Source organism: Arachis stenosperma, chromosome 3 (assembly GCF_014773155.1).
Source record: "Arachis stenosperma cultivar V10309 chromosome 3, arast.V10309.gnm1.PFL2, whole genome shotgun sequence".
In the NCBI taxonomy this organism is placed as follows: domain Eukaryota; kingdom Viridiplantae; phylum Streptophyta; class Magnoliopsida; order Fabales; family Fabaceae; genus Arachis; species Arachis stenosperma.
In genome coordinates this window covers 161,894,506-161,917,546 of record NC_080379.1, presented here as the reverse complement: position 1 = coordinate 161,917,546, position 23,041 = coordinate 161,894,506, and the positions used below count along the sequence as shown (strand labels likewise).

Sequence of the window (23,041 nt, the reverse complement as noted above, 5' to 3'; positions counted from 1 at the left end):
ATTTAATCTTTTAATCGATTGGAATAGCATAAAAATTTATTAGGATCAATGAAAGATCTAATTTGTTATTGTTTTTGTTCTTGATTGTTAATAAACATGATAGATTTATGATAAAATAATTATTTATAAAATAAAAAATAGATTTTATAATTAAATAAAATATATAGAATTAATTTATAATTAAATTTAAAAAAAGACTATTTAGCAGTTATTAAAAAAACTTAAAAAATATATTTTATTATGAGACCATTTAAGGATCCAAACGTTCTGAGACCACCGAATCCGGTATTAAGTTTCCTTGTGTATTTCTTTTTAAATGCTATTCCTATCATCTGAGTCCATACTTTTTAGTTAAACAAATTGCACTATTATTTCACACTAACTATAAAGTAAGGTCTATACAAATACCATATAGGCATATACTAATGAAACATAAATATTAGTTGCCTTTTATTATTAAATGTTGAGTAACGGTTGCCGCTATGGTCATTAGTAAACGATGATATGTTAAAATCCATTTCATAATGTCATAAAAAGAAATCGATTTCATAAAAAATGTTACGTACAATGCCTACTACTAGTCTAAAGATGATGTAGGTGAACATAGATTTATTATATATGCAGTTATCATGTTTCAGAGTTTAAACCCTAACGACAATGTTAAAAGTTCTTGCCGTTAAATTCTTTGAATTTAACTCTTACATATATAAAATAATATAATATTTTGATATTATGTAAATTAAAATCATGTTGTAAGGATTTGAATTAGAAAATTTTAAAATAAACATAAAATAAAATCTTAATAAATACTCTAAAGGCAATTTTTTCAAAATATAATAAATAAAAATTTAAATATAAACATAAACTTTTAAATTTTAATACACTAAAAGGGTTAAAACTTTTTTATTTTAACTCTTTTAATCAATATTTTCAGAGTGCTTTTTAGTTAGATCTTACACAAATTCATAATATTGTTATGTGATGCTCCTACACACTAGACTCGTCATTAACATCGGATCTATAAACCATAAATGAATTAATTTAACGATCCCAAAACAACTGGCACTCTGGCAGTCTAGACTTTTGAATGGAATTTATAGCACCATGTGACGAAGTGTTGTTAATTACCAATGCAAATAGACTGGAATTCAGATTAAGTGGCAAAGACAGGAAAATAATAAAATATAACCTTTTGATTTGTGTTCCTTGTTTCCAAATTATGTCGACAAATTGGAGAAATTAGTCCGATTATGTTCAGATACCCCGAAAAGGCTGTTTATTTATTAACAGTAGGAATAGTGAATACCATTAATTCCTATCAACAGTTAAATAATTACACACTTCCCTTTTAAAGGTTAATTTTCTCGTGCAGCGGCACAGAAATGTAAATGTTCCTTCAGCTATCTCCTTGAACTTTTAGCATAGAGAATAAGAAATACGTTAATTTTGGGATTACATTTCATTAATGATACTGGGAGGAAAAGATGTTACATAAAACAATCGAATATAACAATTTGTATAAAGTCCCTACGATTTATCAAATTGCATTCAACACTACAACTCCAAACGGCAGACTGACGCTACTACCTTCAGCTTCAGGGGTAAGAAATTGCAAGCAACACAAGTTCTCAATGTGAGACAATTCTGTGTTCCTTATAGGTAAAACTGTGATTGACATCATCGTACAAGAATATTTTGGACTAATTTACATAAAGAACCTACGCTAGTTAAGAATTGCAGCTTGTGAAGCCACCAAACAAATAAAACAAACCTACCTCATTGAGCCGGAAAGCGGACCCAGTTGTATGAACCATACCGCCCTCTCATTTTGAGGCATGAAAGTGAAACACGAAAAGTGCATTCCTGACTGACTATTAAGTGCGGAAAACGAAAAGGGCTTATTATTAATTTATGCCTTTTATGGTATCACCCACAATGGCCACTTACCATTTTGGCGCTCATAAATCACGAGGAAAATTACTGATTTGTCCCTCCTCCAGTTTCTCCTTGCCATTTATCTTGTATGTTATCCTTATGCGCATTACAAGAGTTTTCTGAAAATCAAATGTTACTAGACATTTATTCTTCTCTAAGAACCACTTAAACGCATAAATCAAAGTAGGAACATGGTTATGCACAAAAACAACTGACAAATAAAATCTACCTTTCCATTTTGGCTATTGGTAACTCGAAAATTTTGAGTGATTGAACCATTTCCGTTGGCAGGGAGAGTACTGCCGCTAGCTGGATCTAATTGCAGCTGCAGAAACTGAAAATCAAAATACCAATATTATTAGAAGAAAACAGGTATAACCACTCATCAGCTTCAAAATGTCAATATCTAATTCAAACTCAAGTGTGGAGACAACATAACGAAATAGACTAGTATAAATATATTTGTTCATTGAATTGAGGACACCTATATTGCTAGAACTATTCACCTGAGAGAAATAAATCCCCCAATTGTGATTTCTTTATCATGATAAGTTTTTTATAGTTATAGGTCAAACAAAGGAAGGAGAAGATATTTTCCACGTTTAACTAGAAAGCATGGAGAGCGCTAGTCTCAGAGCAACAGTAAGGTTTCTTCTGAGTGACCAGAAGGTCCCAGATTCAAATTCTGGAAATAGCCTCACCCCTAACTTTGCAAAGGTAAAAATTCTGAAGATTTACCCTCCGAAAACCTCTATGGGTGGGGATTCTTGCACTAGGTTGCGCTTTTGATAAGAAAGCAGGAAACCTCAAGTAAATCAAATAATAAAACACGACATAGTGAAAAATGTAGACAAATTATATCCAAACTCTAAAAAACACTTTAATGATGATGATTTTCGCAGGCGATGTAGAAAGCTAAACAGCACACTGACTGCCATACCTTTGGAACTGCTGCCTGAAAAATAAAATCTGTGTATTCATCAGAGGACAAATTTATGAAGGTAGCTTGGATATTTGTTGTTTGTGAGTTTCCTGGCTGTTTTGAGAAATTGAATGTCAACTGCAAGGAGCTGCTCTCGAATGCAGTTATAGATGGATAAACTGTCCCATTGTTTTCTGTTCAATACAATATAGGGGAAATGAATTAGTATTTGCACTGAATTGTAAATTAAAATAATTTCCTAACTGTTAACTGAGTTTACCACTTTTCGGTGGGGTGGATGCAAAACCATCCAACAAATCCATCATTGGAGCAGCTCCAGTGATTGAAGTTGTTCTTGAAGATAGTGAGAGTGATGAGAGATCATCTAATGGTGAAACGGATGCTTTTTCACTTTTACTGGCAGATAAAATGTCTATGGCAGAAGAATTGCTTTGTGCAGAAGGTGATTCAACAGGTCCAGACACTGATCCAACAGACAAGAGATCCAAAAGAGCATCTGTGCCACTTTTTGAAGTTTGGTTAGCACCTAAAAATGCAAGAAAATGTCAGACTGATATGAACATAAATGATTTTGCAAGTTTATTCATTAAAAGATAAAAAAGGAAAAAAAGGCACTGCAGAGGATTGTGCAATGCAACTATCTCTGATCTTTAATTCCAATGCTCACCTCATAAATTACATCTAACAGCAGTATAACCAAACCCAATAAGCAGAGTAATATTTGTAATATTTCCACAAATGATAGAAGAACCCTAAATCCTTTCTATAAAAACTCTGAAATCTTGTAATGGTCTAGCCATAAACCATGTTTCTGAAAAATAAATATGCATCTTTGTTATGGAGTGAACAAAGATGGAAAATCTTAGAGAACACTGACCCGATTGTGCTGCCGGTGACAGATCGACACCAAGAAGGTCCTGAAGAAAATCCCCACCAGAAGAGCTTGGTGCGGGAGCATCATTTGAATTTAGATCAAGCAGATCTACAAGAGAGTCTGCAGGTTTGGCTACCCCGTTTGGAAGACTCACAGAAGATCCTGCCGAAATGGAACCTGCATCAGGCAGAGACCCAGCCTGGCGACCAATGAAAGTTGCCTCATCCAAAACTGGCATCCTTTCTACAAGCATAGACCTACATGATGACATTTCCCATAATGTGATTTCTTTGACTAGAGTACTATAAATTCAAGCCCTTGATACAATGTCATTAAACAAAAAATACTTTAACCTCACCTAATATTTTGATGTCTGGCAATAATTGAATTGAATTCTATAGATCTTTGCTGCAACTCTAGCACAAAGTTCCCTTTGTACTTAACAATTATTTCCCTGATCCTCCTATACAAGGAACAAAAACAGAATAGAACTTACATGTCAAATATGCAAATACAAGAGTATATATGTAAAACAAATGAAGATACATGGCTGAAAAACAGTCATATGACTTATCAAGAATATCAAATCACATGCATAGGGGAGGGAGTAAACATGCAGAAAGTGTTTAAACTATTGAGCTTGCTCTTATACTAGAATCATTATATTCCTCTGAAGCAGGGACAGGAAAGAAAAAAAATCCATTTTAAAACAAAATGTAACAGATATTTACAAACGGGAAAAAACAAATCATACTTTGAACAAGAAGGGAAACGTGAAGAGAGCTTTAATAGGGCAACCAAAGCCATTGCTTTTGTGGTAAAATCCAATGCATGGCATTGTATAGTAATCTCTACAAGATCCACAGCATCTGACTCAGTCACCTGCATGCATGAAATACATGAAGAATAAAACACTATATTTAGAAACTAAGAGCAAATAAAGGATCATGGTGTGAAGTATTCGTTATGTATGTATGTATGTATGTATGTATGTATGTATGTATGTATGTATGTATGTATGTATGTATGTATGTAAGTAAGTTAGTTAGTTAGTTAGTTACAGAAACTGTTAGTGGTTAAATGTCCTCATCATTTTCTCAGAACTTTACTTATTTAGAAACTTCCGAAGGAGGAAAATATTACTTACTGTTATTCGATCTTCAAGGTCAAGCATTCCAACATTATTTATTAACAAGTCACCATACTCTCCAATGCACCATATTGCAACACGAGTGAAGGCTTCCTGATAAAAAATAGAAGTCAACGTTATAACATTATGGCTGCGATGAAAAATCAACAATAAGCATATATTTTGTCTGAGAAGAATAGAGCACCTGTTCATTTGACTTTTGAAATGCCTTGTATAATGCTCTTACTGCATATCCATGAAGCTCTGAAGCATTGCTTATAACAACAATTAGGGCACGCCACACTTCATCCTTTACAAAATTTCCAGCCTACTAACAAATCATAAAGTCAATATTTGGACTTGCTTTATAGTAGAAAAGGGACTCACAAAACAACCAAATTTGATTATCAACAGTTTGTGACTGATATAAAGAAATAGTGGAGTGGGTCCTAGTGCAAATATAAAGTGACAAATAGACTAAATAAAACATACATATACACAGTAGTTTACTTCAACCCAAACAAGTAATCATAAGTTTGGTTTTGGTCCTCCTTTCTTCCCACTCCAAAAATGTTTAAAATGTTTGGTTTCGTCGCTTCCAGCTATTTAGTTGTGATAAGTTAAATGGTAACATGTCTCATCTGCCATGTCAATATTTAACTTGTTATGTCAACATTTAATGGAAGAGACAAGCCAATATAGGACCCAAAATAAAGTAGAGATCAACATAAAATCAAGGTTTACTGAAATCAAAAACTTATTTAAATCATAAAAAGTTGTCAGCGTGTGTGGGATAATTTTAACAGGGTGTCATAGGAGTCATTTTTCCTGGGATGTAGAATGCCAAATGTAGAGATGAGAAACAAGTGACTACCACACACCACACACATTACTGATATGATCAAACACTGAAAAATGAGCACAGATTTCATTATCTCAGAATTTTTTTTTTCATTACAAAGATCTTGTTTCTTAGAAGTATACCTCCAACAAAACCTTGATCATCTGATCAATATACCAGATTTTCTCCGGTGAAAACCTGAGGCACAAATAGGTAAATGCTAATTAATTAACAAAACACATTTAGATATAATGGCAAAGTTTTGAAAGGAAAAACCTCCAGTTGCCAGTTCTAAACTAATAAAGGGGAGTGGAGATGATGGCAATATGAAATGAACTAAATGGAATCTGTTTAATCAAACAAATGCATTGGTAAACAAAGGCTAGAAAAATCTACCAAGACATTATTAATTAATGTGAGAGAAAAAGAAAACAAATTGGACCATGAATTCAAATATGAAAATGCAAGCCTAGCTTCTTATTTCAACCCTAATACACATGAAAGTGAATGCAAATGTTAAAAGTAAACTATGTACGCAAAAAATGGAATGCCATTGATAATCTGTATGACTCACTTTGAAACTATTGAGCAAATTTTAGCAGTAAGGTCCCCCTTGAAATCCTGATCGCAGGTTTCCAGATAAGATACTAGCTCTGTCGTTAGGGGCTTCACATTACTTTCATTCACCAGAACATAAACAAGTTCAAGGGCTCTTTTCCGAATTGAAGCATCAGCATCCTGGACCAAAAAGTTAAGTCAACAACCTCTCAAAGTCATAAAACAAGGCTTAGACTCGTAACTGAATAAGAAAAAAGGTTGAGGGCAACATAATACCTTCACACATTCCAGAATTGTTGCACGATACCTAAGCACTGCCTGAGGATCAGCAGTTACAGCTTTCATCAGCATGTTTAATGCCACATATCTGAATTGATAAGTTAGAAGAGTTCAATTGACTAAAACAGTGAGTATCATGGCAATCACAATACAGAAATTACAAACACATACAATAAAAAAGAAAGAGGGGAAAGAGAGGGGGGAGGGGGCTTAAAACATCTGGAAAATATTTCTAGGAAAATTCTTCCAACCTAACAATTCACCAGGAAGTGGTGTACTGTTTTCCTAAAATTTTTCTAAGCTAACATGCATCCAACCTATTATCATATCATGGATTGTCTATGATAAGCATGCCATACAGGCTTAAAGAGAGATGATCCAGAAGAAAAGCTCCAGGAACACAGAGTAAAACAGTGTTTCCAAATAATTCAATGTTGTCTTGGCTCCAAATTATAAGTCCTTTTTACTGTAATAGCAAGACCACTGGAAGTGTATATCCGTATATATAGCAACCTATGCATCTCCTATTTAAAAATTTGCCTTACATGTTTTTTCCTCAAGAAAAAAGGGACCAATGCGCCTGCAACAAGTAAGCTTAGAAAAATTTTGGTGTTCATTGCTCTCTTCATTCTGATTCCTTCTTTCTTAGTGATTTGGCAGTTATAGATAACCTTTCTTAGTAAAAAAATTTGTTGCTTCAATTTACTCGGCGAACTCTCAAAGTACTTTTGTGGTTATAACCTTTATACAACATTTCCTATAGGTATCAAGAAAAAGCAATGTCCAGAAAAAATACCTGATATTGTTGTCACGGTTTGACAAGAATTTTCCTAGGATACCGATGGCAAGCACGCGCAAGCCACCATTACCTTCAATGCTCATTATTGTTTGAACGCACTCATATAAAATGGCATTCGCAGCAACTTTATTTGACTCGGTCTTCGTACCCACCTAAAAGAAATAACAAGTTAAGGAACACATCAAGCATAAGTTTCAAGAAAAGATGGTCACTGAAAATGTGACACAATAAAACTGTGTCAATATATGGGGCGAGGGTCAGCTACATTAATGGGATAACACCGTCGCCTATTGAAAATCATGTCGATTTGTCATATCATTGAAATTTGGGGAATAATTTTGAACCATTAGTGTAAAACAATTTTCTCAGAGGATTAAACTTTTCAGTATCTTGGTTCTACTAGTACTATCCAAAATGATGGAGAGATAGAGAGAGATCTAAACCATAGGATTCAAGCTATGTGGCTAAAATAGAGGAGTGTTTTGAGCTTTATCTACAAAAAGAAAATTAGCCTAAAGCTTAAAGGTATATTTTACTGCATATCTATGGGATTGAATGTCAGGCAGTGAAAAGATATCAGGAACGTAAGCTTAATGTTGCAGACATGAGGATGTTTAGATGGATGACTAGTCACACCAGACTAAATAGGATTTGGAACATTACATTGGAGAGAATTTGGGTAGCATCAAATATTGAGAAGATTACTAGAATTTTGTCCTCGGTGGTATGGATATGTTCTAAATAGGCTTTGAGAGTCTTGAGAGAGTGGATTGAATGGAAGGTAGGCATAAAGCTAGAAGTAGACCTAAGAAAAACATCATGTTATTTGATACATGTAGCCAACCCCACCTATCACACAGTGCTTAAGTTACTGTTGTTTTCAGTGTGAAGTAGTTTAACATTGTCATCTAACATTCACTTGTATTTTGAAGGTTTTAAAAGTTGCGGGTAATCGAATCAAACATATTTGTTGATGTATGCAGCAATACATGATTGAATATCTCAGTAAAGCTTTTTTAGACTAACAATACATACAAAATAAATTAGGAACTGCATCTTTCTTAGTGGTTTCAGTTATATGTCTCCTTGGCCTCCCTCTAACTCCAGCTATTCAACTACCCTCTAACTAATCTAATCTCCATACTATGGCTTATACAGGTCTTCTCCAATCTCCAGAGACAACCATCCAAGGCTTATCATTTGCACGATAAGTGCTACCCTAATTATCTTACAATATAATATTACTTATCCTATTTTGTCCAATCTTACCCAATGTGTCCACGCACCTAAAACAATTCACATGCCTATAACACTGAGCTTTAAATACGTAGCTAAAGTTCGTAACCCTATTTACCTATGCTTTGGACTTGAGAAACAATAATCAGAAGTATAGATCTTACTAGTATCACCCATACACACCTGCACCCAAAATCATTTTGCTTTGACATCTAAATCACAATAGTCCAGGTTGGAGCTGAATACTTGTGTTTTTAAGGTGCTCAGTTTCCCCTAAGAACACATTTGGTACATTTTACATTGCAAAACCTAATAGTATATTAGTATAAAATATGATAGTATAAAATTTATACTTTGATTATTGACGTGTGAATGTGTGATGACAGCAGTAGTGGAGTAGTTTTGCAGGAGTTCCTACCTTCAGATATGTATAAATAAAGACACTAAGCAGCCCTGTTGCAATTCTTGAATTTTGTCTTTTACCTTCCTGCCCTAAGTTGTACTGTCTCTTTATACTCTTGACAAAATTTCTTTTTCAATTAACAAAAAGTTTCCTTTAAATTAAATATCTCAATCCTTAATTCCTTATTAAGATACCATCAGCAGTTTGTGTTGGCATGCAAGGTAAAATGATATTCATTGGGAAAAAATGTCCACAATACTAAACACTGACAATTGACAATGCACAACAGACCTGGGCAAGTATGTCATTCATAGAGTCACTAGCATCGGCATCACCTTCACCCAGCAATCGCAACAACTTGAGCAATCTGATATGAAGAAACGGGTCTGTGATGCCAGAAACATCATACTCTGGTGAATAAGAACTGTTTGCTAGATCCTTAAGAGTTCTCACCAAACCCTCTGTGCATTTCTACAATAATTGTTCAGACAGTTTTTTGTTACAACAGCTGACCAAAGGCATAGCTCAAGTGGCAGACGAGTTAGCAATCAAACACCCTAAAGTAAAATATACCATCATAAAGTGCATACACAACAAGATTAACATGTGGTGTCATGCATGGCAAATTGCGAGTAATTTTGGAACTCAAGTCAGCAAACATCATAATAATAGCTCATATACAAACCAAAAAGATGAAAGCATTTCAGCCAAAAAATAAAAAAATTCCCAGGTTCAAGAAAAAAAGAGGAGTAAAATGGTTAAAGTGTTCCTGGACGTTTTACGCAGTAAAGAAAGACTGAAAGCACCTTTCGAATATGTTCAAGAGCTTCTCTGCTAACTTTACACAAATCTGCACAAAGCTGAACTGCAGTGATCAAAACTCCATGATGCTTCTCCTTAAGCAAGGCAGTAGCAGGCTTGACAAAGTTTTCCGCCAAGTCTGGAACTTTCTTTATGATTCGTATAGAGCACAATGCTGCCTAGATAAAGGTCAGTATAGTCAATTTATCAGAACAAACAATGATAACTCAAGCAGTTGTTTCATGAGCAATTCACCATCAAATCACAAGGTCACAATTATTTGGGAACTATCAAAAACTAATATTTCATTACAACAGCTGAGAGATAGGTATTTCTTATTTGTTTCTCTTAAACAACTTCTCTTATGGTTTTTTTCTGGTCTTCATCAACCCCTTTTAATCGAAATATCTTTCATTTTATCCACTTTTCTCACTAGCGCCTCAGTTTGCCTTCTTCCCACATAACCAAGTATGTGTCTGCTTTGGAATGGAAATGGAGAAACACAAATGCTCTCATGCACTTACAGCAAGAAAATCCTTATGATAAAAGTGCATTCACATTCCTTAAAATCTAAAACAGACACACTGCAAAGCAACTTAATTGAATTTTTGTCATTCTATCAGTAGGTTCTGCTCCAAAAATTACTTTTGCAAAGTCAAAAATATTATTAAAGTGTATAAAGGGATCTATATATGATATTTATTGATTTGGAAAAAGTATACGATAGGGTACCAAGGGAGGTCTTATGGAAGGTTTTGGAAAGGAAGAGAGTCAGGATCACATATATTCGTGCAATTAAAGACATGTATGATGGGGACTACAACTAGTGTGAAGACTCAAGGTATTGTGATAGAAGAATTTTCTATTAGTATAAGATTACACCAGGGATCATTCTTAAGTTCATACATTTTCACATTAATCTTGGAAATACTCACAGAGCATATCCAAGAGCCTGTGCCATAGTGCATGCTTTTTGCCGATGATATTGTCCTTATGGGAGAGTCAAAAGAAGACCTAAATAAGAAGTTTGATTTATGGAGAAAAGCTCTAAAAGTGTATGGTCTGCGCATAAGCCGTAGTAAGACGGAATATATGGAATGTAAATTCGGCCGCCAAAGGGAAAACCCTAATACAGAGGTGAAGATTGGAGAGAATATCCTACGAAAAGTTAAAAGTTTTAAGTATCTTGGGTGCAGCATACAGAATAATTGAGAAATTGAACAGATGTAAATCATATGATCCAATCAGGTTGGTCAAAATAGCAGACTGTGTCTGGTTTTATATGTGACAAAAAAAGGTCTTTAAAACTTAAATGTAAATTTTATCGCACTGCTATCAGACCGGCTATGCTTTATGGTACAGAGTGTTGGGCGGCAAAAGGGGAGCACAAACATAAGTTAAGTGTGGCAGAGATGAAGATGTTGAGATGGATGAGTAGTCATACGCGATTAGATAGAATAAAGAGCGAAGATATAAGAGAGAGAGTTGGAATACCACCTATTGTGAAAAAGATGGTAGAATCGCATCTCAGGTGATTTGGACATGTGAGAAAAAGTCCAGTCGCGAGGGTGGATGAGATGGAAGATGGATAATAGGTGAAAGACAAAGGAAGACCTAAGAAGATCATCCATGAGGTGGTCAAACGAAATCTACATGTAAATGGTATTTCTATAGACATGATACATGATAAAGCTTAATAGCGTCGTTTGATCCATGTAGCCGACCCCAACTAGTAGGACAAGGCTTTGTTGTTGTTGTTTGTTTGTTGTAAGACACTTATATGATTATATCAATGCCAGTGTACGTCTTCACATTAGTTTCCTACTGGAAATGAATAGATGCAAGTGTTTTCTTGTAACATTTCAAGTTTAATGCATTTAGCAAATGGAGGAGTGTAACTTTTTCTGTTGTGCAAGAACCAGACGAATTTCTTACATAACCCTTTTCCAACAGAAGCCTAGCCAATTCGCTATTATTAGTGCCAGATTCATGTAACAAAAATCTTTAGAATGACGAAGTAAGCACCATTACAAGAAATTGAGAAACAGGAAGAAGTAACAAGTCATAATCTTGCAGAATAATAGTAAAGAAGCTCCAAAACTAATAACTTTAAATTAGGAGTAAGTTACTGTAACTACATAGAGAAGTCACTGTAAATCCCCAAAAAGAAAAAAGGGGGGGGGGGGGGGGGGGGGAAGAAACATCCCATGGCCTATTTTCCTCTCATAAGCATGCATAAAGAAACAACAGAATTCTAAATATCACAATATATCTATTGAGTTTAATGTTCCTCAAGTGATAAGATTCTGATAAAAGCGTATGAAATATAATGGAAAAGTCACCTTCTTCCGAATATTTGGATCTCGAAATTGCAGCAGTCTCTCAACCTCAGGTGCAAGATCACGAGCCATTTCTGCTGAGCATATGTTTCCTAAAGCACAAAGAGCAAGTCCTACTATATACTGATTCATGTGATTAAGATCTCTGTAATTCAGTTAAGGTTGCTGATTGCTATAACCAGTGATTGATTTTGTTACCTACCATATTTGTGAACTCAAATGTAAAAACTGAGAACAAATGAAACATTGTCTTGAAAATGGATACTGTTTCAAAGAATTGGTGACCAACATTAGCACTTCTTGTCTTTCATCAAGGAGCAGCATAAGGCCAAGGTAACCTATTCTCTTCTCTGGAAATCCGGGAGATGCTATACACTTCAGGCACTCCATTTGACCAAAATGCGTAGGGTAGCCAAGCATGTGGATGAACATAAGCTTAGCCAGATTGCGATGCCTATAGTCTGGATCGTTTTCATTGATTGAAGTACGAATGGCAGCACATTCTTTTCTAATGGCAGCACGCTCTTCTGCTGCAGTTTTGCAAGCACGTATGGCCCGAATCATGTCCCTGAAATCAAAGTTATGAACAATTTAGTTTAAGGATACTGATAATAACTAAACTAAAATGTTAAAAGTTAAAACTATATATTAAACATTTATCATTGTTAGAAAAATTGGCAATCTTTTAACTGCACTGATTTTGCACATAAGAAGTACTTAAAATACACATACACAGACCAACAAGCAGAATACCACGAGAGCGAGCTAGTCAAACACTAAAGCACAAAAAACTGAGAAAGGACAGCCTATAGATCATCACTTTTCAACAAAGATAGCATATAGGATGAAGGTCTCATCTTCTTCCCCCTCCCAAAACAAAAGAAAAAATGACCAAATTCTTGGGACAACTGAAACAGGCCTCATATTCAAATTATTCTTAACCACTTGTATTCTATTATATAAAATTCAGCATGAGAATATTACAGTGTGTCCTTGACAACCAGTTTGAATCCATGTGGTTGGTACAGTACTTAATAAGAAAAGAATGGCATCTAGTAAGTGATGTTCTAAAATAATCCTGAAACCTCATGCTCAGTTTCTCACACTGTCCAATCTCTCAACATCTTGAAACTAGATGTGTGTAAGTAGCTAAAGGAAAACATTTAAACTTTATCCTCAAGATACTGAGAAGAGGCATTGTCACTTGTCAGCACATTTTTCCATGATGTGATAAAACCTAAGAAGGTAAAAGTTATAGGTTAAAAGGCACAATGACAGTATGTTAATAAGGCTAACAAGCACCAAATACACTCAACTTTGACATGCATGCTTATAACACAACATGCATAAACCAGATTAGTACCAAAGCTTAAAAATTAAACTACAGTGCGCAAGAAAACAAAGAACCTCACCATAATAACTAACATACCATTCCTACAGCAACTTTAGAAATAATTCTGAAGGATCTAGCAATTAGCAATGTCTGAATGGAAGAAACAAAACACAAAACAAGAATTGTGCCACAGTAATCACTAGTCAGCTAGCTTAATCCTTTACTAGCTGGCATTGGCGCTAAAATCCTCAAACAAAATAGTAATAATAATAATTACGAAACTTTGAGGTTCTTGTGATCTAAGTAAGCAATGGCTCACCTGAGACGCGTGCCTGAAGAGAACGGATTTAAGATCGGATCCATGGCGAAAAAGCACAATTGGATCTAACTGAATGAAATGCAAGATAACCGGGTCGATGACCCGAATTCGGAAGCGGAGATCCAAATCGGTCGCCGGCGACAGAGAAAGAGGAACGAAGAAGATTTGGATCTGAGTCGCGTCTTGCTTTGGCGCTGGCGCGTGAAAGAAAGAGTCTCTAATTTCTTTTCTTTTTTAATTTTTATTATTGCGTTTGTTTTCTTTGATTTAATTTAATTTCGTTGTTTCTTGTGTTCTGATTTCTGAAACTATGCTACTAATTGAAACTCGCGAGTTGAAACGCATAAACTTCGCAAAGCGAATGTTTGTTTTGGCTCTGGGTCTTTCGTTTTTTTTTTTTTTTTATAATTACCCAAATCAATTCTAAGAATTTTAAAAATGATATTTTAGTCTCTAAAAAAATTAATTTCCAAAATTTTACTCCGTAATCAGTTTTTAGTTTATTTTTTGGTAAAATAATTATTCAGATTAGTCCCTAAATATTTTAAAAATGAACATTTTAATCCCCAAAAAAAATTAATACACAAATCAATCCCAACGTTTTTTTCTATTAGACATAACAGTCTTTTGTCCAAAAAAATAAAATAAAATTATTATTATTATTATTATTATTATTGTTGTTGTTGTTGTTGTTGTTGTTGTTGTTGTTGTTGTTGTTGTTGTTGTTAATTGCATAATAATATTGTACCATAATTTTTTATATTTTTTGAACAAAAATAATAATAACTTTATTCATTAGATTTTTATATATGTATTTATAATATTTATATATAGTCACTAAATAATAATAATAATAATAATAATAATAATAATAATAATAATAATAATAATAATAATTAATAAAATTATTAGAAATTATTCTATAAAAAATTTAAAATTAAAATTATTTGATATTTTTGTATTTAATATAATCAAAAGATGTCTTATTTTAAAAATTATGTTTATATTAAAAAAATATTTTAATTTAGATTTCAAAACATTATTATTCACACGAAAAATAGTGTATTATTATTATTATTATTATTATTATTATTATTATTATTATTATTATTATTAATTACATAATATTATTATTAATGTTTTTTATATTTTTGAACAGAAATAATAATAAATTTATTTATTGAATTTTTATGTATATATTTATAATATATATATATATATATATAGTCGATGATAATAATAAATAATAATAATAATAATAATAATAATAATAATAATAATAATAATAATTTGAAATTTAAATAAAAATATTTTTTTTAATACAAACATGATTTTTAAAATAAGATATTTTTTGAATATATTAAAAAAAATATCAAATGGTCAAAATTTTAAATTTTTGTAGAATAATCTCTAATAATTTTGTTAAATATTATTATTATTATTATTATTATTATTATTATTATTATTATTATTATTATTATTATTATTATTTAGTGACTATATATATATATATAGATAGACGGAAGACTGTTATGTCTAATGGAAAAAAATATTGAGGATTGATCTGTGTATTAATTTATTTTTGGACTAAAATGTCTGTTTTTAAAATTTTTACGACTAATCTAGATAATTACTCTGCCAAAAAATGAGTTAGGGACTAATTTGTCTGACAGAATAAAATCTTAGGAATTGATTTGTGTATTAATTTTTTTCAGACTAAAATATTCACTTTTAAAATTCTTGAGAATTGATTTGAATATTTTTTTTTTCAGATTTATCCATATTATCCTTGTTTTCTGTGTATGTTTTTACACAATATTTTTTTTAATTAATTTTTTTATTACCAAACATTTTTATTTATGAAAATCAAAATTTTCACTTCACTTCAAACAACCTAATATATACAATGAGAAAACTTTAAAATATATATACATGTAGAATTCGTGTTTAAATTTTTCTATATAATAAGTTTAATGTATATATTTTTACCGTACTTTCAACCAACAAAAAAACAAAATATATCTTAAAAAAATAAAATTAATTACTTGATGAGATTTTTTTTAATTTTGATATATTTTAGAATTTTATAAAAAACGTCAAAATAAAAATAGAAATATTGAAAGTAAAAAGATAGAAATCAAAATGAGTAAATGACCATATAAAAATTAGGGTAAAAAACTGAAATGAGCCAAGTGGAGCTCAAATTTACCTAAATCAGCCAAATGAAAAATCAATACATGAATCAACCAGGACGTATTATTATATAATTCGAATCAATATGATTCGAAATTGATTTGAACGTAATTCGAATCGATTTGATTCGAATTAGTATGAACGGCCAAAATCAATGAAGTTCGAAACAAGTTGTTTCGAATTACAACTATAGAATTCGAATTAAGTTAATTCGAATTACTAGGAGGGCAGATTGTTTAGTAATTCGAATCAAGTTGATTCGAATTACTAGGTTAGGTTGTGACATTAGATAATTCGAAACATATAGATTCGAATTATATATATATAGTGCGAGCCAGGGCTATATATATAAGGTGTGAACTCATGTTGCTCTCAACAAAGAGGGGAGATGGCTAGTGAGGAGAGTTTCCTAGTTCTGGTACATTACAGAGGGTCCATTAAGAGAAAAACTCGGTCCGGCGTTAAGTTCACTGATAAGGATCCCCTATGTATTATCGTGACGCCGACAACCACCTACGATGCACTTGTTAGCTCTGTGCTGGAGAAGCTGGGTCTTGCAGGCGTTAAAAGGGTGAAGAAGTTTTTCTACCGCATTCCTACAGCGGTGCTCCATGACACCGTGAAGTTTGATTGTTTCACAATCGGTAGTGACGAGGACTTGCAGGTTATGTTTCTTTCTCGTAGGCAGTTTCCCGAGGTAAGGACACCGGAGTTGTTGGCTAAGTTGGTTGATGTGGTATCTAGCTCGGGTGGTTCGAACCGGAATGCCACTACTATAGCCGCGGTTGCCGGCTCGAGCTCGAGACCTGCTGTTGCTTCATCCTCTGCTCCTGTGTATGAGCCACCGATGCAGCCTGTTGCGTCCCCTTCGTTTGCCGTTGATCTGAGCGGCAATGTTGGAGACGAGGTTCGGCACGGGGAACATATTCCCACCGAGGTACATTGTCCCACACCGGCTGGTGTTGGTGATGGTTTGTTTGATGATCCAGATGACGATGACGCGGAGCCGGATTTCATCGCTGATGAAAGCGGCGATGATGTTGGGACTACTGTTCCGACAAGGGCTATAGGTGGATCTAGTTCTGGCACACAGCAGTATCCACCCCATTTTTCCTCATTGGACCTTGATGCCATGCGGCAAGACGATGATGTTCTGCAGGCCTCAGGATTTGGTGCTAGAGATACCGAGGGGTCTGCCGGTATGAACGAGTTCCAGGTTGGCCAACAATTTCAAGATAAAGATGAGGCGCTGTTGAGTGTGAAGACGTACAGTATCCGTCGAGGGGTCCAGTACAAGGTCGTTGAGTCTGATTATCGCAGGTACGTGGGAAAGTGTTCTGAGTTTGGGAATGGGTGCACATGGCTAATTCGGTTGAGTCTCCGACAGCGGAAGGGTATCTGGGAAGTGAAGCGATACAACGGACCGCATACATGTCTTGCCAGCTCCATCTCCAGCGACCATAGGAGTCTGGACTACCATGTCATATCCACCTTCGTTATGCCGATGGTTAGGGCTGATGCAGGTGTGAACATCAAGGTGCTCCAAAATGCCACGGCCGCACACTTTGGGTTCAGGCCTACGTACCGGAGGGTATGGATGGCGAAGCAGAAGGCCGTTGCCGTGATATATGGGGACTGGGAGGAGTCGTACAATGAGCTCCCTAGGTGGGTTTTAGGAGTGCAGCTGACGATGCCTGGCACTGTAGCCGTCCTCAGGACTTGCCCTGTTCGAGTTGGGGGACAGGTTGACGATTCTCAGGTTTATTTTCATAGGCTGTTCTGGACTTTCCCCCCTTGTATCCAGGCATTCCGTCATTGCAAGCCTTTGGTGAGTATTGACGGCACCCATTTATATGGGAAGTATGGGGGAACACTGCTAATCGCCATTGCACAAGACGGAAACTCGAACATCCTACCCGTGGCATTTGCACTAGTTGAGGGTGAGAATGCTGAGTCATGGTCTTTCTTTCTTTCCCACCTCCGTGAGCACGTGACACCTCAGCCCGGTCTGTTAGTTATTTCAGATAGGCACAACGGTATAAAGGCAGCCCTGGAGGCTCCGGATGGGGGATGGCTACCGCCTGCTGCGTACCGGGCTTTCTGCATTCGACACGTTGCAGCGAATTTTGCGTTGACGTTCAAGGGAAAAGATGCACGGAGGCTTCTTGTTAACGCCGCATATGCCAAGACCGAGGTGGAGTTCGACTACTGGTTTGACATTCTGCGCTCTGAGAATCCGGCAATGTGTGACTGGGCGAACCGAATCGAGTATTCGTTGTGGACACAGCACTGTGATGAGGGTCGGAGATTCGGGCACATGACGACCAATATTTCGGAGTGTGTCAACTCAATCCTGAAGGGGGTTAGAAACCTCCCAGTATGCTCCCTGGTGAAGGCCACATACGGAAGGCTTGCTGAGCTATTTGTCCGTAAGGGGAGGGAGGCCGAGGCTCAGATGGGTACTGGACAACAATTCAGTCAATACCTAGTAAAGTGTATCGAGGCCAACCTGAGAACAGCCCGGCATTTCACGGTTACTCTTTACGACAGGGACAACTCGGAGTACACCGTTGCTGAGACGACTCCGACAGGCTCATTCTCTCTTGGTACGTACAGGGTCTCATTAGGGTCTAAGACTTGTGATTGTGGATACTTCCAAGCACTTCATTTTCCCTGTTCGCATGCACTTGCATGCTGTGCTTATTCACGGCTTACATGGCAGCCTTACGTGCACGAGGTATACCGGCTTAGCTCCGTTTTCGGCGTCTATCAGATGGTATTTGCCCCTCCCATACCGGAGGGTTTCTGGCCACCTTATGCCGGGCCTACAGTTATACCGGATCCGAGTATGAGGCGTGCGAGGGAGGGTCGTCCTAGATCCACAAGAATTCGAACCAACATGGATGAAGCAGATCCGAACCGGCCAAAGAGATGTGGCCTCTGCAGGCAGCCAGGACACACCAGGCGTAGTTGTCCACAAGCCGCAGGCCCAAGCGGTACTGCTAGAAATGAGTAGGCGATTTGCTATGTATGTGTTTCTTTGTTATTGTATTAGCACTTGTCCTGTATTTCTCTATAACTTTTAATGTATTACAACTTGTATGGAACAACGTTGCTTCGTTTGTGTAATGAAAGTTGATAATGGTACCAAATATTTCTGTTTAAAGTCTTTTACATCATTGAAATTTATAACTAGAACAAACAACATTATATAAGGGTAAAAGGATAACGAATAACATAACATGAAACTATAAATCATAACATAAAAGTACAATACATCGACGTAAATGACACTACATAACATCAATTCAAATAACATAATAAGAAAGTACATATGATAACAACTATAACAAACCAACGATGTACAAAATATAAAAAAGACAACAAGATGTGAACCAATATCCATGAATCATCTAAACAAGTGCGATCCAGTGCCGCAACGGCGTGGCACCCGTGTCCGGTAGCCCCTACGAATAAGTGGCTCCTCATCCTCAATCGACTCGTCGCTGTCATCAGGTACTGGCTGTCTCGGGGTCGTAGGCGGTACATGGACGGGTCTGGATGAGGACGGGCCGGCAACCGAGTGTGATCCAATAGTCTGTGCCGATGCTGGGGTCCCACCCATGGCAAAAGGATGTGCAGGAACTACCGTGGCAGGCTCATTCAGATCAACGTCTAGTGGTGCCTGTGTCCCTATCGTATGAACCCGTCCGGAAGCAGCCTCATCCTCCTGCATGATGGTCCGGATATCCTCAAGGAAATGTGGTCCACCAAACTCGTGCACAATGCCATCACTAGCAAGTAAGTCTCCAAACATCGAGCCAGGACTCACCCATGGAGTACTATCCTGAAGGGTATGATCATCACCGGGAACACCTACGAAGTAATCTCCAAGACCTCCACCACCAAGCCCAGCATCAATGTGACTCGTGGGATCTCCCATACCTGCTCCAGGGAACCCACCATCATGCCCGCCCTGATGTGCCCTAGGAACTCCCGCAACATCACCTCCCCCAGGCATCTGCGCACCATGTCTAGCAGCACCCACCCTCCTCCTGCCTCCTCGACCACGACCTCTACCCACACCCCTAACTGGGTCGTCTCCGGCATCCATAGCCTGATCTACCCAGTTCCACTCACGCTGGCTACGACGTGTCCCAACTCGTGCTCTCCTCTCAATGCGACGTCTGTCAGGAACATCCTCTACCCGGTCCATGTCTGGAAGTCGGCCTGCACCCCTCTGCGTCGCCTCATCTGGAATAGGAACACCTCTCGGATCCCCCAATAACATCTCCGGCGATAAAAACCTCTTCCCGTGCTGATACCACCATGTCAAGAACTCATGTGACGGACCAGGGTCGGGCACGATGTCAAACTGTAGAATATAATCAGCACGCTCCTGCCAGTAAAGATGCCAATCGGGGTACTGTGCCGGGAACCAACGGTCACCTCCTCTCCCGTCCTTCGACATCAGGAAGTCGATGTTCAGGGCGGGAGACGGTATGGGCTGAACGCCGCCAAACTGAGGTAAAACTCTGTCTACCTGATGCCACTCGACAACCGCAAAATAAATCAGGGCCGTCCTGCATCGCCACAACATCGTATGCCGAGGCTCCAACACCTCAGGATGAACAACCTGGATGACGTCCAATCCGCTATACGGCATCCATACGAACTGCAAAAAACAAAACCAATTCATCTGAACTTTCAGTTAAGTGATATAAAGTGAAACAATGAGTTTAGATGCGCAGAAGTGCTGTTTACGTACCTGCCGAGGCTGTAGCAAGTCGATCTGCATGCGAGCCATCTGTACCCGAGGTCCCTTGTTGCTAATCCCAGGGTTGTAACCAGACCATCTGCGTAGAAGAAAACAGAAGAATATAGGGCATAGTTACAAAATAATAACTACAAGAGTATCTACTACAAAACAATAACGGTACCTCGATGCAAGGGGCCAGCTGATCTCATCATACCCAGATGGTCTAAGTGTAGGAAACCGCCAGAAAATCCACGACTGTAATAACTGTAACGGGCCAGCTAACTTAACCACATGTCTGTTCGCGACTCGGCACATGCACCTGTACAGCCATGCTAGTGCCGCCGACGCCCAACTATAGCGACCCATCTCCTCAAGCCGAGCAACATATGGTAGCCATCTGATGTGTATACGATTGCCGGACTTGTCGGCAAACAGCTGCGTACCCAGTAACATCATGATGTACGCCCGGGCAAATCGCCTTACCGTCTCCTCATCTGCCCCATCTGGACACTCCCCGAATGTCTCCTGAAACCAGGTGCAGTTGACTGCGAACTTCTGCACCTGGTTCTCCGGCGGTAAAACACCGAGCAACTCCTGGAACCACTGCCAAGGAGGTCTCCCACCCTCAATGTAAATGTGGAAGTCCGTAAGGCAACCACTAACATAATCTCCGTCGACTGGCAACCCCAGCTGGTATGCGACGTCCTGAAGCGTGATAGTGCACTCTCCGAACGGCATGTGGAAGGTGTGCGTCTCAGGCCGCCACCTCTCGACGAATGCGCTGACTAGGGGCTCGTCTAGTCGGAACCATCTGTCGTTGAGTCTCGCAAGATGGTAAAGTCCCGCCATCTGCAAGTACGGGACATACCTCTCATCAAGACGCATCCCCTGTTGCCGCCTAACACTGGATATGCAACGACGGGGCTGGCCATTACATAAAACGCATAATTAGAACAGATGCACAAACCACTAACATAAGAAAAACCATTAACAAAAACCGTTAACAATAAACCGCTAAAACAAAACCATTAACACAAAACAATAAACAAAAAACATCAACAATAAACTGTTAAGAAAAACCATTAACAACAAACCGCTAAACCAAAACCATTCACAAAAACCATTAGCAGAAACCATCAACAATAAACCATTAACAAAAACTATTAACAAAAACCATTAACAAAAACCATCAACTAAAACCATTAACAATAAACCGCTAAAACAAAACCATTCACAAAAACCATTAACAAAAACCATCAACAATAAACCATTACCAAATACCATTAACAAAAACCATCAACAATAACCCGCTAAAACAAAGTCATTAACAAAAACCATCAACAAATACCACTACCCTACACTAATTTGCTAAACCACTATCCAAAAACCATTTACAATAAACCGCTAAAACAAAACCATTAACAAAAACCATCAACACAAACCACTACCCTACACTACTTTCCTAAACCACTATCCTAAACCACTAACAGTAACATAAACCATTCTAAAAAACCATTAACAAATACCATTATCATAAACCGCTGTGATAAACCACTAACCTCGTCGTTGATAACACCGGCGATATGAGCTACTCCATCCAGACGATAAAGCCTTCCCGGATCGTCCCCCATCGACAGAAACAGCCGCTCTGGTCAAGCTCGTACTGAACGTTGGTCTTTTTCTCTGGGATTTAGTGGGGTTGGAGAATGAGAAAGTGATTCGAATGAACTTGGCACGAACTCCTTTTATAGCCGATTCCCTTGTAATTCGAATCAACTTGATTCGAATTACTATGCAAGCCCCTTTTCACCTAATTCGAATCCAATTGATTCGAACTCCCCTAACTTGCGCTTCTCCTAGTAATTTGAATTAACTTAATTCGAATTCTATAGTTGTAATTCGAAACAACTTGTTTCGAACTTCATTGATTTTGGCCGTTCATACTAATTCGAATCAAATCGATTCGAATTACGTTCAAATCAATTTCGAATCATATTGATTCGAATTATATAATAATACGTCCTGGTTGATTCATGTATTGAATTTTCATTTGGCTGATTTAGGTAAATTTGAGCTCCACTTGGCTCATTTCAGTTTTTTACCCTAAAAATTATGTACTAAAATACGCTAACAAATTTATATTTATATTAATTTAAATAAATTTATTCATTAATCTAAATAAATAAATTTTAAATTTAAATTTCTGACATGTTAACAAAATAATAACTTAAAATTAATACTAACATACCAAAACAAATTTATATTTATACTAATTTAAATAAAAATAAATTAATAAATTA

At 36.8% G+C, this 23,041-nt stretch overlaps 2 protein-coding genes across 2 annotated transcripts; one reads left to right on the top strand and one right to left on the bottom strand.

The window, feature by feature from the left end:
- Positions 1 to 1,632: 1,632 nt before the first annotated feature.
- Positions 1,633 to 14,073, bottom strand: LOC130968706 (AP-1 complex subunit gamma-2-like). Its single transcript, XM_057894116.1, has 18 exons — positions 13,790 to 14,073; positions 12,403 to 12,705; positions 12,141 to 12,282; positions 9,804 to 9,977; positions 9,289 to 9,468; positions 7,356 to 7,510; positions 6,557 to 6,647; positions 6,297 to 6,460; positions 5,866 to 5,920; positions 5,087 to 5,209; positions 4,900 to 4,995; positions 4,507 to 4,634; positions 4,111 to 4,215; positions 3,756 to 4,009; positions 3,138 to 3,404; positions 2,876 to 3,051; positions 2,165 to 2,269; positions 1,633 to 2,054 (listed from the first exon to the last, which is right to left on the bottom strand). The coding sequence occupies exons 1-18, from the start codon at positions 13,831 to 13,833 to the stop codon at positions 1,959 to 1,961; spliced, it is 2,658 nt and encodes an 885-aa protein (XP_057750099.1). The 5' UTR covers positions 13,834 to 14,073; the 3' UTR covers positions 1,633 to 1,958.
- Positions 14,074 to 16,370: 2,297 nt separating this feature from the next.
- LOC130967133 (uncharacterized) lies at positions 16,371 to 18,998 on the top strand. Its single transcript, XM_057891955.1, has one exon. The coding sequence runs from the start codon at positions 16,371 to 16,373 to the stop codon at positions 18,996 to 18,998; it is 2,628 nt and encodes an 875-aa protein (XP_057747938.1).
- Positions 18,999 to 23,041: the final 4,043 nt, after the last annotated feature.

Coding starts and splice junctions, on each gene's coding strand:
- LOC130968706 (XM_057894116.1), bottom strand. CDS start 13,833: ATGGATCCGATCTTAAATCCGTTCTCTTCAGGCACGCGTCTCAG. Junction 12,283..12,402: donor GTCACCAATTCTTTGAAACA/GTATCCATTTTC, acceptor ACTGAATTACAG/AGATCTTAATCACATGAATC. Junction 4,010..4,110: donor GCCAGACATCAAAATATTAG/GTGAGGTTAAAG, acceptor GTCATCATGTAG/GTCTATGCTTGTAGAAAGGA.
- LOC130967133 (XM_057891955.1), top strand. CDS start 16,371: ATGGCTAGTGAGGAGAGTTTCCTAGTTCTGGTACATTACAGAGGGTCC.